The 16,022-nt window shown below is 45.3% G+C and overlaps 1 protein-coding gene across 1 annotated transcript in view; it reads right to left on the reverse strand.

The window, feature by feature from the left end:
* Positions 1-16,022, reverse strand: part of DUSP22 (dual specificity phosphatase 22) — a 45,594-nt gene that overhangs the window by 22,522 nt on the left and 7,050 nt on the right. Inside the window, exons 2-3 of the mRNA XM_064161107.1 lie at positions 15,486-15,519; positions 7,119-7,201 (exon numbers count right to left, since the gene is read on the reverse strand). Coding sequence (XP_064017177.1) covers positions 7,119-7,201; positions 15,486-15,519 — 117 coding nt within the window. The remainder of the gene's footprint in view (positions 1-7,118; positions 7,202-15,485; positions 15,520-16,022) is intronic.

A 16,022-nucleotide genomic window follows, 5' to 3' on the forward strand; every position in this document is an offset into this window, starting at 1 on the left:
AAGCAACCACGGAGTGGCTTTGAGAGAGCACCACACTGGGGTTGGAGTCTGAAAAGCACTCTAAATGAAATTGAGATTACAGGAAGATTGTGAACACCAGACCAAGCTCCTGCAGGGCAATTTAGACATTTCAGTTGTGCCACCTTCAAGAGTACACATCTTCTGCAATGTCTGAGACTACTTCCCAAGGAAACCATGAGCCAGCAGTGTGCCCAGATAGCCAAGAGAGCCTATGGCATCCTGGCCTGTATCAGGAAGAGTGTGGCCAGTAGGACAAGGGAGGTTATTCTTTCTCTCTACTCAGCACTGCTCAGGCCACACCTTGAGTGCTGTGTCCAGTTCTAGGATCCTCAATTCAAGAGAGGTGCTGAGGTGCTGGAATCTGTCCAAAGAAGGGCAACAAAGCTGGTGAGGGGCCTGGAACACAGCCCTGTGAAGGGAGGTTGAGGGAGCTGGGGGTGTTTAGCCTGGAGAAGAGGAGGCTCAGGGGTGACCTCATTGCTGTCGACAACTACCTGAAGGGAGGTTGTAGCCAGGTGGGGGTTGGGCTCTTCTCCCAGACAACCAGCAACAGAACAAGGGGACACAGGCTCAAGTTGTGCCAGGGGAACTATAGGCTGGATGTGAGGAGGAAGTGCTTCACAGAGAGAGTGATTGGCATTGGAATGGGCTGCCCAGGGAGGTGGTGGAGTCACTGTCCCTGGAGGTGTTCAAGAGGAGACTGGATGAGGCACTTAGTGCCATGGTCTTGTTGACTGGATAGGGCTGGGTGCTAGGTTGGACTGGATGATCTTGGAGGTCTCTTCCAACCTGGTTGATTCTATGATTAAGAGGGACTGTTTACTAAGGCCTGCAGTGACAGGACAAGGGTCAATGGCTTCAAACCAAAGAGCAGATTTAGACTGGATGTTAGGAACAGGTTCTTCGCCATGAGGGTGATGGAACACTGAAACAGGTTGCCCAGGGAGGTGGTTGGAGCCCCATCCCTGGAGGTATTTGAGGTAAGGCTTGATGGGTCTCTCAGCAACCTGATCTAGTTGAGGATGGCCCTGCTGACTTTAGGGCATGGTTGGACTAGATGACCTTTGGAGGTCCCTTCCAGCCCAGACAGTTCTATGATTACTACACCTCTGGAATACGCTCACATTATAAGGAGAGTGTGTTGATCCATGTAATGTCCTCTGCACCAAGTGGGTTAAAGCAGCTCTGAGCCACACTGCATCCAAGCAATAAGAAACATCAGGCATTGACTGGTCTGAACACCTCTGATGCAAACAGCTCACCACTGAAAGCTCTCATTCCCTCCTCCATGCCACCAACATAGCAAGAACTTGCTTCCTCTGACAGAGACAGCACATGCTGAACAATTCCAACCAACTCAGTGCATCACCACAGCAGTCTCTGCTAAGGATACTTCATCCTAACAAAGGCCTGGCCTGGCACACTTTACAAACCACTTTATGGAAGTTTCTTGGAGGCTTCTCAGTGGGCTACCAATGACAAATCCAATGCCAGACAAGACATCACTTCAAACCATAGAGAATCATCTGCTGCCAGAACACCTGAAAGAAAAATGTTCACTATTTCGCTCAGCATGGTCTTCTGAAACACCTCATGAGAGGAAACCCTTACCATGAAAAGGCACTGAAACAGCAGAGAAGAAAGTTCTTCTTAGTAGAAGTGCTTGTGCGCTTCCTCCTGATGGCAACTGAAAGGTGACAGCTTCCAGATCTGGGGACAGAACAACTTAGTGCTGGAGATGGAAAAGCAACTACAGACCTGGGGCTCCTTAGTCTGCAGAAGAGAAGACTGAGAGGAGATCTCATCAATGTGTATAAAGATCTGAGGGGTGGGTGTCAAGTGGATGGGGCCAATCTCTTTTCTCTGGTCAGCAGCAGTAAGACAAGGAGCAATGGCTACAAATTGGAACAGAGAAGGTTTCACCTCAACATGAGGAGGCTCTTCTTTCCAGTGAGGGTGACAGAGCACTGGAACAGGCTGCCCAGAGAGATTGTGGAGTCTCCTTCTCCTGAGACTTTCAAAACCCATCTGGATGCATTCCTGTGTGGACTACCCTAGGTGATCCTGCCTTAGAAGAGGGTTGGACTCAGTTTCTGAAGTTCCCTTCTAACCTCTAACATTCTGTGATTCTGTGAACTGTCTGACTTGACTAAATAGTTTGCAGTAAGAACTTTGTAATACATTAGCATCTCTGATACTGAAGGCTGTCTTGCCCTCTCCCTCTTTAATTCCACAATTCTTTGGGCTGGATACCAAAGCTGGCAGAGCCTATGCAGACTCCAGACCATATCCAGCAGGGACTTCTCTCATGTCATCAAAATGCAACACTCATATACAAACAGCCTCCCACAGCTCAAAGCTTCTGTACACTACCTAACATGAGATCATGGATTTAACAGACTGGCAGCACTCACTTGCTGAGCAGCATCTGTTCAGAAGTAGCAAGTGCCCTTTTTTTAAGGGCTGGTTGGTTTCCCAGTATTTCTCTACTTTTTTATTTCCTGTTGAGCAGTGACATGCTTTCCAGTCCAGGCTAGAGCTTTCTGCAATGGTATCTGTGTTGAGCAGTGACATGCTTTTCAGTCCAGGCTAGTGCTTTCTGCAATGGTATCTGTGTTGAGCAGTGACATGCTTGCCAGTCCAGGCTAGTGCTTTCTGCAATGGTATCTGTGTTGAGCAGTGACATGCTTGCCAGTCCAGGCTAGTGCTTTCTGCAATGGTATCTGTGTTGAGCAGTGACATGCTTTCCAGTCCAGGTTAGTGCTTTCTGCAATGGTATCTGTGTTGAGCAGTGACATGCTTGCCAGTCCAGGCTAGTGCTTTCTGCAATGGTATCTGTGTTGAGCAGTGACATGCTTGCCAGTCCAGGCTAGTGCTTTCTGCAATGGTATCTGTGTTGAGCAGTGACATGCTTTCCAGTCCAGGTTAGTGCTTTCTGCAATGGTATCTGTGTTGAGCAGTGACATGCTTGCCAGTCCAGGTTAGTGCTTTCTGCAATGGTATCTGTGTTGAGCAGTGACATGCTTGCCAGTCCAGGCTAGTGCTTTCTGCAATGGTATCTGTGTTGAGCAGTGACATGCTTGCCAGTCCAGGCTAGTGCTTTCTGCAATGGTATCTGTGTTGAGCAGTGACATGCTTTCCAGTCCAGGTTAGTGCTTTCTGCAATGGTATCTGTGTTGAGCAGTGACATGCTTGCCAGTCCAGGCTAGTGCTTTCTGCAATGGTATCTGTGTTGAGCAGTGACATGCTTTCCAGTCCAGGTTAGTGCTTTCTGCAATGGTATCTGCGTGAGGACATTCCTTCAGATTACAGAACCTACAAGGACAAGCACTCAGGCATCTCTCAGCACTCCTGGAGTTATCAACTGGAGGAGGCTGGGAACAAAACAGAGGGCTGGAGCATCTCTCTGACAAGAATGTGAGACCTGGAGCTGTTTAGCCTGTAGAAGAGCAGACACAGGGAACCTCAATACTGACCAATATCAAGGGGGCAAAGAATGGGGCCAGGCTTTTCAGTGGTGCCCAGTGACAGAACAACAGGCAATGGGCACAAATTTGAACCCAGAAAGTTCAGTCTAAACATAAGGAAAGATTTCTTCGCTGTGAGAGTGCTGGAACAGGCTGCCCAGAGAGGTTGTAGAGTTTGCTTATGCAGAGAGATTCCAAACCCACCTGGATGTTGTGATCTTGTGACCTCATTGCTGTCTACAACTACCTGAAGGGAGGTTGTAGACAGGCGGCTCTCTTCTGCCAGGCAATCAGCAACAGAACAAGGGGACACAGTCTCAAGCTGTGCCAGGAGAGGTCTAGGCTGGATGTCAGGAGGAAGTTCTTGCCAGAGAGAGTGATTGGCATTGGAATGGGCTGCCCAGGGAGGTGGTGGAGTCACCATCCCTGGAGGTGTTCAAGAAAAGCCTGGATGAGGCACTTCTAGATGAGTGGCTAGGGCTGGGTGCTAGGTTGGACTGGATGATCTTGGAGGTCTCTTCCAACCTGGCTGATTCTATGATCTGCTGTGGGTGACCCTACTTTAGCTGGGGAGTTGGACGATTATCTCCAGAGATCCCTTCCAAGCCTTCAAAGCATCAGGAAGAGCTGCCCTACAGTAAGCAGTCATATTAATAGCAGACACAATGAGTGTCCACAGAAAAAGCTCAAACAGCTCCAAAAATACTACCCACAAGCGATGCCATGCAGATTGTATTGTGCCAGAGCTGCCAGTTCAAACCTTCTATAGCTCAGTTTGCTTTCCTGTCCAAAACCTGCACAAGTATAATCTGAAAGATCATCTGTAAACACACAAGACTACCCTACAAGCTACAGCTACAGCAAGATTTACAACATCCTGTCTTAAACATGGAACAAGACCACAAATCTTAAAGCAAGCTGCTATGATTGGATTATCTATACCAGCCCAGCAGACTACAACCATTCAAGCTTGGAAACATCACTAAGTTTTTGGTAGGTATACAGTCACACAGCTCTTCACTTTCCTCCAAAGGTCTAGACCTTCTAGCCACTCAATTTTTAATTCATAAAATGAACACAGAATTTCCTCTTGTGATCTCCCCAGCTGCAACTACCTTATACCTGTTCTGTATCACAGCATTCAGCTGAGCTGAACAGTCCATCCATAAACTTCATCTCTCTCCAATTTGGGCCAGAGAAGAATGATGGGGGGGGCAATGTCAAAAGCCTTGCAGGAGTACAGACAGATGAGAACCTGCTGGAGAATTCCAAGAGGTCACTGCCAGGTACATTGTTTTTTAAAGCACACTTTCAGATATGTTTTGCCATTCACTGTTCAGTGTCTCTCATGTTCTGAACAGAGATTTTAACACTTGAACTAGCCAAGAGAAAGAGATCAGAAAGCAGGTGGCAAGAAACCTAATTATTCTCCTCTGAGATGGCCTTTTGTGTTGGTTTACAACATCTGTGAGTGTTCCATGGGCAGCTGTCCAAAGTGGTCTGGATGAGCCAACTGATTCACCAGGGCTCTGTGGGAACTCACATGATGCTGTTGGACATTGCTCTTACTCAGGAGGTACCTTTTGTGCATCTGAAATAGCAAACCTTGGAGTCCCTTCTCTTGGATACACCACCTGCAGGTTTTTATAATGGAGTTGTAAGCCTGCATCTTCAAGTGACAAGACTTACCTGTGTGGTGAAGTTGTATGTTTTATTGGAACAACAACTTTGCTCCCTACATACAAATTCATTTCAGGATTGGCTTTATTAGAGGACAAACTTTCTTTAAGCAGATAATACAATAACCACCTGCAATATTGCAGCTTTTGGTATATTCTTATTTCTAGTTTAAAAATCACTCAAAGCCTCACTCAAAAAGAGCTCTGCCTTGTACTTAAATGAAGGCTGCCAGTGATTAAAGGTATAAAGAGTCTCAGAAACCCATTGATTTTAAACTCACTTTTACCCCATTACTCCACTTACAAGTGCAAGGTAATTTCCTGTGGCCAACCTTAAAAGCCAGCCCTAAATCAGATATCAATGAGGGGTGTAAGTGATCTTTGAGGTAAGATCTGAAACCAAATTTCAGTAAGAACTGGGGAGAACTTTTAACAGTTGTTTTCCAGACCACTGGCACCTAAAGAAGTAAACTGCATGCTGAGAAAGTAGAAGGCACAGCTGAAGAAATATTCCTTTTAGAAGCAGAGGTGAATAAAGCAAGTCCACCCTTGAAGAGCCTCTACATGTTTCCATGCCACTATAAATTTGGGACACTGTTGTGAACCAGACTGAGGACAGATCTGGGTAAATACAACCCTTTATGTCTTTTGTGGGGGTAGGAAAAAAAAATTAAAAGCTCCCAGATCTATTCACCACACAGCCTCAAAACCAGATGCATCACCACAAGCCATGAGGTGACCTGTGGGCTCCCAAAACTGCCACCTTCACATGAAACACTACTGGCCTGTGGCTGCAGCTGATCTGTGCCATAATCAGCCTTCTTGCTCATCATGGTGATAAAACAAAGCAAGCTTCTACTCACTTTAGAAAATAGCACTCCAGAGAAAACATCACATCTCTCTCAGTGCTCCTCAAATTCAGTATCTTTCAGACAAGCATCAGGCATAACAAAAAGTTGAGTGGACAGCATAAAGTCAGCTACTAAAGCCCTGCTCCAGCACACTTCTAAGTTCAAGGTCAGCACTGAGTTCACCATTATCTTGGTTTAGGTTTTAATCATGACATACCAGGGACACCTTTTGTTCAGCTTCCATACTGAGGTGCTCAGGAGAGGTGAAAATTCTGTGCTTTAATGACTGAACTCACTAGTGATTTCTACAAGAGAATGAAAAGCAGAGATTCCCAGCAGCATCTTAAGGGCAACATCAGCCACTGTCCTTACCTACTATTGCACCATATTTCATGAGAAGTGAAGTGCAGAGAAGAAGCAAGTTTAAGGAACAACTGTCTCAAACAAATAGGAGGACCTTAAGGTGCAGCAAAGGCCAGCCAAAATCTTCTCCTTCCAAGGTAAGCTCACACCAAGGCAGAAGCATAACAGCCCAACATAGGAGGCCTGCAGCCTGGTCCCAGCTCTTCCAGTGCTCAAGATGACACAGCATGTCAAGTCATCTCAGCTCTTCAGATCAACTTCCCTTCAGCAAAACAATGAATGATATTTCATGTGTTGGAGGCCTGACACAGCAGAGCAGCTGTAGAGGGAGCTTGGGTTCCTCCCACATTCCAAGCAAAGGGACTGCAAACCTCTTACAGAAACATCAGCTACGCAGGTTGAAGTGAGAAGCCCAAGTACCAGGGAGGATTTGGTAGTTGAAAAGAGGGAGAAGGAGCAGTGTTGTTTATGTGATGCTTGAACCCCACACAGAAGGGCACTTACCTTTACTATTAAATTCATAACAATCCCATCACTGGGTTATATTGACTGACACCATAATGGTCTCTTCCTTTGTCAGTTAGATTTCTTGTTGCTGCAACAGCAGCAAAAACAAAAGCTGTGACTAGAAAACTACATTAAGAGAAGTCCATCTCAAAATACCAACTATGCAGAATAAGAATTTAACCTCAAAATGACTGCAAAGTAAGGATTTACCACGTCCCCCCATCTCTTACCTCAAGCATAGGGCGGGCACTGTCATGGATTGAGAGAATGTGGGTAATGTTATTCTTACTCAACTGCTCTACATCTCTGGCATCTGCAATACAGGAGAGAAAAAAGGGATGAAAATGTATTCAATCTCTTGCAATAGCTCACTTGCCTCTCAATTGTGCTTGCTGGAAATCACTTATCCTTCATACATTTCCTTTTGAAGCTTAAGCACAGCAAAACCCCAAATGCAGCTGTTCTAGAACACCAGGGTAACGGGAAGACACCCTTCTAACTCCAAAACAAATTACATGCTATATAAAGAACAAGTTCAAGTGACCCAGGAATGTGTTCTTAAGTCATAAGTTTCATGTATTTTGCATCTGAAATAGAAGCCTGTGCACGCCTGTGTGCAGGTGATGGCCATCTGAAGAAGCAGTCAGAGCTGTACAAGAAGCAGCTTACCACCTCTCTACCCACAAACTCCCCTCCAAGAGATCTGCACTTGAGACAGAGACCTTGTGAAATACAAGTTCAAGAAGTGAAGTCAAATGTATCACTTGAAATTGAGGTATTAACAGGCAAGCAAAAATAACCAGTTTCTTAACCTCCACTGGAGAAGTAGGGAAAAACATGCATTTAGCCAATACCTACCCTTATTATAAGGCTGAAGAGATTGAGATTATAAAGATATTGAACATATGAAAACGCAAAATGCTGCAGCAAGGAAGTGCAGTTGTGAAAAGGTGGTTCCTAGACCAAAGGGTTTCAAACATTCAAAACTGGAAAGCAAACTGGGGCAACTGAAAATCTGATGCTAGATATTGCGAAAGCATAGCTTTGTTTCTATGGGAAAGAAGGTAAAAGAGATTACCATCAGTGAGCAACTTTCCCTGTACCAAACCATTATCACGCCAGAAAACGACCTCAGTGAACCACTAACCCAGGTAAAAGTTAGGCTGTGTCCATTTGCTTCTGGCCTTTTGGCTGGAGGACGGCAGGGCGCAGCACGGCAAGTACAGCAGCGGTTTGGTGAACACCTGCCTTCCAAATCTGCCCCGTGCAATCTGTTCACATTAGCCTGGCTGCACGCACCAGAAAAGAGCACTGACCACAAAGGTTTCAAACCGGCTCTCTCTAGGTACAAAAATAACAATAGCATCACCTGTATGTTCTTTATGTACGTGCCAGAGTTCAATTAGCAGCTCCTGCTTCACCTTGTTCTGCTCGCCTATAAGGTTTCAATGCCTTTTCTACATCACAAAGAGAAGTCTGACATTTAATTATAGTGCCCAGTAGACAAGATCCACGCAAGCACAGTAACAGGCAACCAAATTCAAAGCTAATCTGACGATGAAACTTTCTCCAAGGCTTATATAAAGCAGAGAAGAACCAAAGTTGCGTTGGTTTCACTTGCTACTGGTCGAGCCTGTGTGATCAACACGATATCTGACCCCTCGGGCAAGAATGAACACAGATTCCATCTGGAGCAGAATTAAAGTCTAGCTTCACAGAACAGAATATCCTAAAAATCTCAGTGTCAGCATTTCCAAGAAGAAACACTGATGTTTGCCAGGCCCTAGGGGGACTTCTAATCCCCCTGACCTTTCTCAGCAGTTTATTTGACAGCCCTGATTTTTCAGAGCACACCTATGCAGGCAAGGGTTTGGAAGCCCAGAAATCAGCCTCTGTCTCTAGAAATCACTGCTGTCCATTCTCTCTTCATAGCCTGGTTGGCTGGACCTCAAGGTGTTAATGCACACCCAGCACAAGTTGCCAATCTCTATCAGTGTGACCTACACAGTAAGAAACAGCTTGCCACACAAGGCAAAGAGCTTTAAAATGAGATGTCACCCCAAATTAGACATTGGAGCAGTCTGAAAGGCCTAATCAACACAGTCTAACTCAAAAGGACTGAAGACTGCAGGATTTTAGTTTTCCAGTTAGCCAAGGACTTAGGAGAAATGAAGCTTGGCTCCAAACTGGAAGAAGTTGAATTTCAGTTGCACATTATAAAGCAATTTCCTTATGAGGATGGGGAAGCACTGGAACAGTTTGCCCAAAGATGGTATAGAGGCTCCAAGGCTGGAAGTGTTCAAAGCTGGGCTGGATGGGGCCTTGAAGAGCCAGTGTAGTAGGAGGTATCTCTGCTACTGGCAGGGGGCTTGGAACAAAATGAACTTAAAGGTGCCTTCCACCTGAAACCATTCTATGAATTTCAACAAGCCCAAAGTATACAATCAGTGAGATTTCAGACATTCCTAAAACCAGTCTGAAAAGGGCTGTCTGAGACCTACACCTGAGGGTAGCCAGCAGATCCTCAATATATTTTGGAAACAACCATTTAAAAATCACAAAATAACAGAGGAGAAAAACCTTCCCAGGCACTGCCTAAATTATCTGAATCTGAACTTTAGAGAGTTTACAGAGGGGAAATTCCCCTGGTTCCCCCTGGCACCTGCCATAAGCTTCTACAGATACAGACAAAGCTGTTCAAACAGGACTAGAGATGAGAGCCTGTCACTCACAGTCTCATACCATAAATGGCAAACAAAAAAAGTAGAGGATTATTGAAGGGACCAAAAGCCAAAAAAAAAATTAATCACTACTGCCACAGCAATTCTAACTTCTTTAGAATGCTCACATTTGGAAATCACAGCATGAAACACCCCCATTGCCAAATTTAATGATGAAAGAAACCCATCGAGGTCCACCTTGTGCACCCCTAAAGGTTCCCTCAACGTGGCACTGTGTTGCACAGTAGGTTACCCAATATTCTGCATAATGCAGCAAAACACTTCTCAGCTGATGTGGACTCTGAAGTCTCCAGGAAACTATCCTGGAGGATACAATACACACTGGACAGGTCTTCCTCTTTTTCTCCCACATCTACATCTTCTTTTACCTGAAGTTCATTCTACCATGATTAAGATACATCCATGAGCGAACAACTCCAATATTAGGGTTACAAAGCCTCAAACACAAATGCAACTACTCTCTCCTAGTTCAGTATTTTAGCACCTCCACAGAGATGAAAAACAAAGATCTCTCCCTTTGTAGAGTTAGCTGAAAAGAGTGAGCTGTAGAGTCTCTTCCACCTCTACTGCTAACAACAAAACACAAAGCATCATGAAGATGGTGAGGAACAGGTTGCCCAGGGAAGTCCTGGAGGCTCCAACCCCAGAGGTGCTCAAAAACAAGTTGGATGGAGCCTCAAGCAATCTGGTCTGGTAGGAGGTGTCCTTGGCTATGGTGAGGAGATTGAAACCAAGTGATCTTACAGCTTGCTTCCAATCCAAACCATTGCATGATTCTATGATCCTTTGGGAACAGGACAAGAAAGCATTAGTGATTACTGCAACATTTAACTTCAACCCACTTATGAATTTAGAGTAGTTCACCTCCACAGAATAAGGAAGATTAAGTTTATTTGCATTTGGTCACTTCTCCTCCCACTAGCCAGCTGTTCCAAACTAGACATGCTCCTCCCTTACGCCCCCAAAGCCCACATTTCTGACTCTGATGCTCCCATGAAAAGACAGATCAGTCCAATAGGTACAACAGTGTCAAGTCTCAACCTGTAGAGGTACAGAGACTCCAGTTCCATCATCACCAGATTTAAGTAACTTCTAGCATATACTTTATTTTCTGCTTTGGGGAGAACAGGGGATAGATACCCATGTGAGAACCTCCTTGCCAGTGGCTTACAGCACTATGAACTGAGAATGGTGTTCCATTGGTAGAGCTTTGTTCCAGAGCCCAGTGATCCTTATTTACAGACTCAAAGACACAGGAGTTAAGCACACAAAACCTCCACCTCTCCTGTCCCTACTTCAATGTTCTATGATGTATTTTTATACCAGCTTCTCAAAGGGACCTTTCCAGGGACTGAGCAGGGTAAGGGGAAAGATAACAGTACTCTAATGAGAGCACCTATAGGATGTCCTCTTTCAGGAGCCAGACCTGACAAAGGGAATGGCATATTCATCCACTCCTGCTTTCAGTACCTGAAATGAAGCTTTAGAAAAGGGAATTTTTCCCCAGCAACATGAAGCAGGAATTAATTGTATCTAGAACCACTTGGTGGGCACTGCTGCTGTATACACTTAGTAGTGGAAAGGGCAGAACTTTCCCAAGAGTCCCCAGCTCACCCACAGCAACACTGGACTCTCTCAGGGGGAATGAAACCTCATATTGTGGCTTTCCCCTTCAAATAAAAAAAGACCTCAAATATTCCACTGGAAAAACTTTAATCTTCCAAATATGATTACAAGGAAGAAACAAACACAAGCTCTCTGATAGTCAAGGTAGAAACACTCTAGAGTCTGGTGCTCACCATTGCTACACCTGTTGGTTGGGAACCAAAGCAGTACCACTTAGAACCTCCTATCAGAAGAACATGTAGTTTTCCTATTTGTGCAGAGAACAGGGATAAAAAGCTCTGTCACATCAGTCCCTTAAGGAACAAAGTACCTCTTTTCATCACGAGCCCAGATGCCTTTCAACAGTCATCAGCTTTCCAGCACAGAGCACATGTGGGCATGCAATCCCACAATAAATCCCTTGTCTTTTGAGAGGATTGGATTTCATAGATAAGGTACAACTGGAACAACTCAAAATTCCCCCCTAAACTAGGGGCAGGAAGAAGGGTTTTCCTTTATTCTATTCACTCACTTTCCTCTCAGCCCCACATCCTCCCACTGGCAAAGAACTAACTCCTACTGAACTGTCACTGGAGAAGTTCAAAAGCTCCATTTCCTTCTGGGCTTTTGAACTCAAGTCAGTCTTGGTATTTTGTATGGACACTGCTGTGGTTCTTGATTGTTTTTCTGCCCTCCAGTTGTGCAGTCTCAAATACATTCTTTCAGGAACATGTCACAATTTCAGTGTGCTTATAGATCTTAGAAGATAACAAGCCCTGAAGCACACGCCAAGAGCTACACTTTTTCAAGCAAGCTTTCCAATGGTATCTCAAGTCCTGTGGACCAAGGCAGGTTTCAGCATGTATCTCAGTTTCCCATAACCAGGACTACATATAACTTTCTACCCTAAGGAAGTTAAAATAACCTCCCTCATTCAATGTGCCTAAAGGTTTGCACAGCAGCAGCAGACAAACCAGAAGCAAGAAGATGAACCCAAATTTCTGTCATACATTTATTTCACAAGTTCTTCTTGGGCTTCAGTTTATTTCCAAGTCAAATAGAGTTTGCACTCCCTCTTGTCATGAATTGTTAAGTTGATTAAGTCTAAAAAGACAGTAAGAAATCCTATACATAGAATACACTTCTTACAATCATTAAATGGTTGGGGCTGGAAAGAAAGGATCTGTAGAGAGAGCTTAGTCCAATCCCCCTGCTAAAGCAGGGTCACCCATAGCAGGTTGCCCAGCATCACAATGCCCAGGCAGATCTGGAGTCTCTCCAGAGGAGACTCAACAACCTCTCTGGGCAGCCTAGTCCAGTGGTCCAACACCCCCAAAGTAAATCATACTGCTGAACACTCAGTAATTCCTCAATTGTTGAATGTCTTCTCCAGACAATGGCCTTCCAGGGTTACAGCATTTAAACACCTTTGACCATCCTGCTTTCCCTCAACAGTAGGGCAGGCATTCATCTAAGAACAGCTGTGCCTCTTCCCAGTCCATGAGGTCCCCTACAGGTCCCACACAGCAGGGAGACAGGAGCATGCACAGTGCTTTGACTGAGCTATGGAAGCCCAGCCTGCCCAAGCTCCCTGAAGAGAAAAGAGAACAGGCTATCCCTTCAAGATTCCCTGCACTCAGCTTCTGGAAAAGGCCCCTCCTTCCTTCACCATGAGGCACTGGAACAGGTTGTTCAGTGAAGCTGCAGAGGCAGAGGCTCCAACCTCTGAAGTGTTCAACACCAGGCTGGATGAGGCCTTGAGCAACCTGGTCTAGTTGGAGGTGTCCCTGTCTGCAATATGGGGGCTGTAACTAGATGATCTTGAAGGTCCTTCCAATCCAAACCATTCTGTGATTTTCTGTTCCCTGTACAGAGACCTAGAGGACACCACAAACCCAGGGACTCCGTCACTCCTCTTACTGACAAGATGCAACTTCACTCAATTCAAACTATCAGCCCCAAACTGAAAAGATAGGACACTGCTCACAAATGCATCACAGGAAATCATTTTGTGAACTCCCACCTTTAAAAGCCTGTGGACGTGGCAGCTGCCTAAATCAGGACCCACTGAGATTCCCAGTCAATGATTCTCTTTTATGGCAGTCTGAAAATTCATTAGCTGCCTGTTGAAAGAGGGCTACAAACCAAAACAGGCCCCAAAAACACAGTAATCAAACTCCTCCAGGAAAATACACTGGTGATTAGCAGACAGGCTGCTCCAACCAGCATGACTTCACTGCAATTGCTCTCAAGCATGACTTCACTGCAATTGCTCTCAAGGCAGCAGGGTGTTGAGGGACGCAGAGCAAGTCACGGAAGTTTGCTTTTGTATTAGTGATGTACTGCAACACCAATCTTCTCTCTTCTTCCCATGGTACAGTAGCTAATTTGAGATTGTAACAGCAGCTACACAGCAGTAGAACACAGTGATTCAATGCAACGTGGGCAAAGGTCACAGCAATAAGAGACATAGTGTGATTTTAATCCAATTCACACACAAGGCTCTATAACAAGCCTTGAGATTAAAGCTGACCCAGCCTCACTCACTTTTATGAAGGTAAGCTGAAGCCTCTCACCCTCTGCTGTTTTTCAGTTAGATTCCCAGGAATGCTGCCTACTCACACCACTTCCACATGCACATCTCTACTCCACGTGTGGAAGTGACCTGATATGCCACTTAAAGACCACTGGCGAGGCACACATGGCTCCAAGTGGCCAGAGCAGCGCGAGTAGGAAGGTTGCGAGCCCTGGCAGGGGCAGAGATGCTGACTCACTCCACAACCCTGATCAACTTCCCTCGTCAGCTGAAAACAGAAACAGATGCTCTGGATGAGTTTTGCCTCCTTGCACAGGCTGTCAGGTAGAACCACCACAGCAAGAGGGACAAAGCTCTGTTCCATGGGCCCATTCTGCCAGACAGCTTGCAACCTAGAGGACTCCACTATCACACCTCCTCCCATGCCATCCCTCTCCTGAATTACTTGACAGGAAAGGAAAAAAAACCCAAAACAACCACACCCACAAAAAAAACCTCCATCAAACCAAAATATATTTATTTTGTCCGTGGCACATGCTGCAATGTGCCAAATTGTCAGCAAAATTATCCCATTCCCTTTACTTTCCTTTTGGTCCTACTTGCTTGTTTTTTCTCCTCCTTTCATTACCCACTTCCATCAGGGTAACCTCACCTCCATCCTCTCATTTTCCTCACCACAGCATGCTTAACTCCCTCTCACATGCCAGTGTTTGCATCCCAGTGTGGCAAAAGGCAGCTTTAACTCCACATGCCCCTTCAGGTTCCCTCTGAAGGTGATCAGTTTCCCAAGGGGCACAGCAAGCACTGGAGCAGCACCACAGGGCAGCAGGTCTATAGGCAGGTAAATCAGGCAAAAAAACACTGGTCTCACAGGTTTGGGGATGGAGTAGGGAAGGAAGGGTGGGCATAAGACAGAGAGGAGGTACAGCACCATTTAAATCCAACAGAGACATTGTCCAGTATTTACAGATCAGTTCTGGTATCAGATAGACCGAGGACATCACAGCAGTCCCTGCAAGTCCTACTGCATTGTTGTACCCAAGCACAGGAAATACAGAGCCCACACATCTCAAAACAATTGTAAAGGCACAACCAGTTTACTTCTGAGCAAGGACAGTCAGCTGGCACTGCTGCTAACAGTGCATTGAGAACAAGTCACTCGTTTGGATGTCTACCTACAGCAACCTGTGCTTCCTAAATACACTTCTGCCTTTCTGTACACCAAAAAAAAAAGTAAGCCACATGCAATAAGGAAAAAAAAAATCCAGTGGACAGAGTATTAGTGGTTAGACAGACCTATCAGTCTCACAAGTAGTGATAACAGAACTCTTTAGCAATTGTTATAAATAACCAAAATAATGAAAGCAGTGAGTGAGAGCTATACTAAGCCTTTACTTATTAAGGAGGGCTTGAAACAAGCCTCACAAAGAATCTGCCCAGCAGAGGAATCATAAGGCAGGTCAGTGTTCAGGAATTCCAAAGCACACTCCAAGGAGATGGCATCCATTCTTCTCTTCTTATGAAGTACTAGCAGCACAGCACTTAGATGAAAAAACAAACAAGTTCTTCTGCAAGTGCTGCTAGGTGGATCCAGAAACAAAGCAAGATGGGGTTAGAAAGCTGCAGAGACCTCAGAGAACTCCACAGGCCTGTAAAACAACACCTTAAGACTCCTGCTAAGTCATCCTAGAGACAAGTGTTAAAACACATCTTACCTTTAAAGTTGCCAATAAACAAGCCAGGCAGAATCTGCAAGAAAGAAAAACAGTATCAAATACAGATATCTCGTGGTAAGACAATCTGACAAAGTTCAATTTGCATACAGGATGGAACATACTACTTTAGCAGACTATTGTCAAGCACCATCTAAAAAGCTCTGACAACTTTTTGTGCCTCTTCACAACCTTCTTGAACTCCGCAGCCTTAGGCAGGGCACTCTTCAAGAGCATTGACTGACAACCATATGGAATCACACCATGGAGGTTCTCCAAGGACAGCAAGTGGTTTACAAAGACAAAAGTGGGCCTTAAAGCTCACCCTGCCCACTGCAGCAGGGTGAGTTACCCCCATGATGCTTCATACAGAAAAGGTGATTTGCCTAATGTTGCTAAGCAAGAGCAGTGCCGAGCAACATCTTCACAGTATCACAGTATCATCAGGGTTGGAAGAGACCTCACAGATCATCAAGTCCAACCCTTTACCACAGAGCTCAAGGCTAGACCATGGCACCAAGTGCCACGTCCAATCCTGCC

This window comes from Pogoniulus pusillus, chromosome 21, assembly GCF_015220805.1.
Source record: "Pogoniulus pusillus isolate bPogPus1 chromosome 21, bPogPus1.pri, whole genome shotgun sequence".
Taxonomy (NCBI): domain Eukaryota; kingdom Metazoa; phylum Chordata; class Aves; order Piciformes; family Lybiidae; genus Pogoniulus; species Pogoniulus pusillus.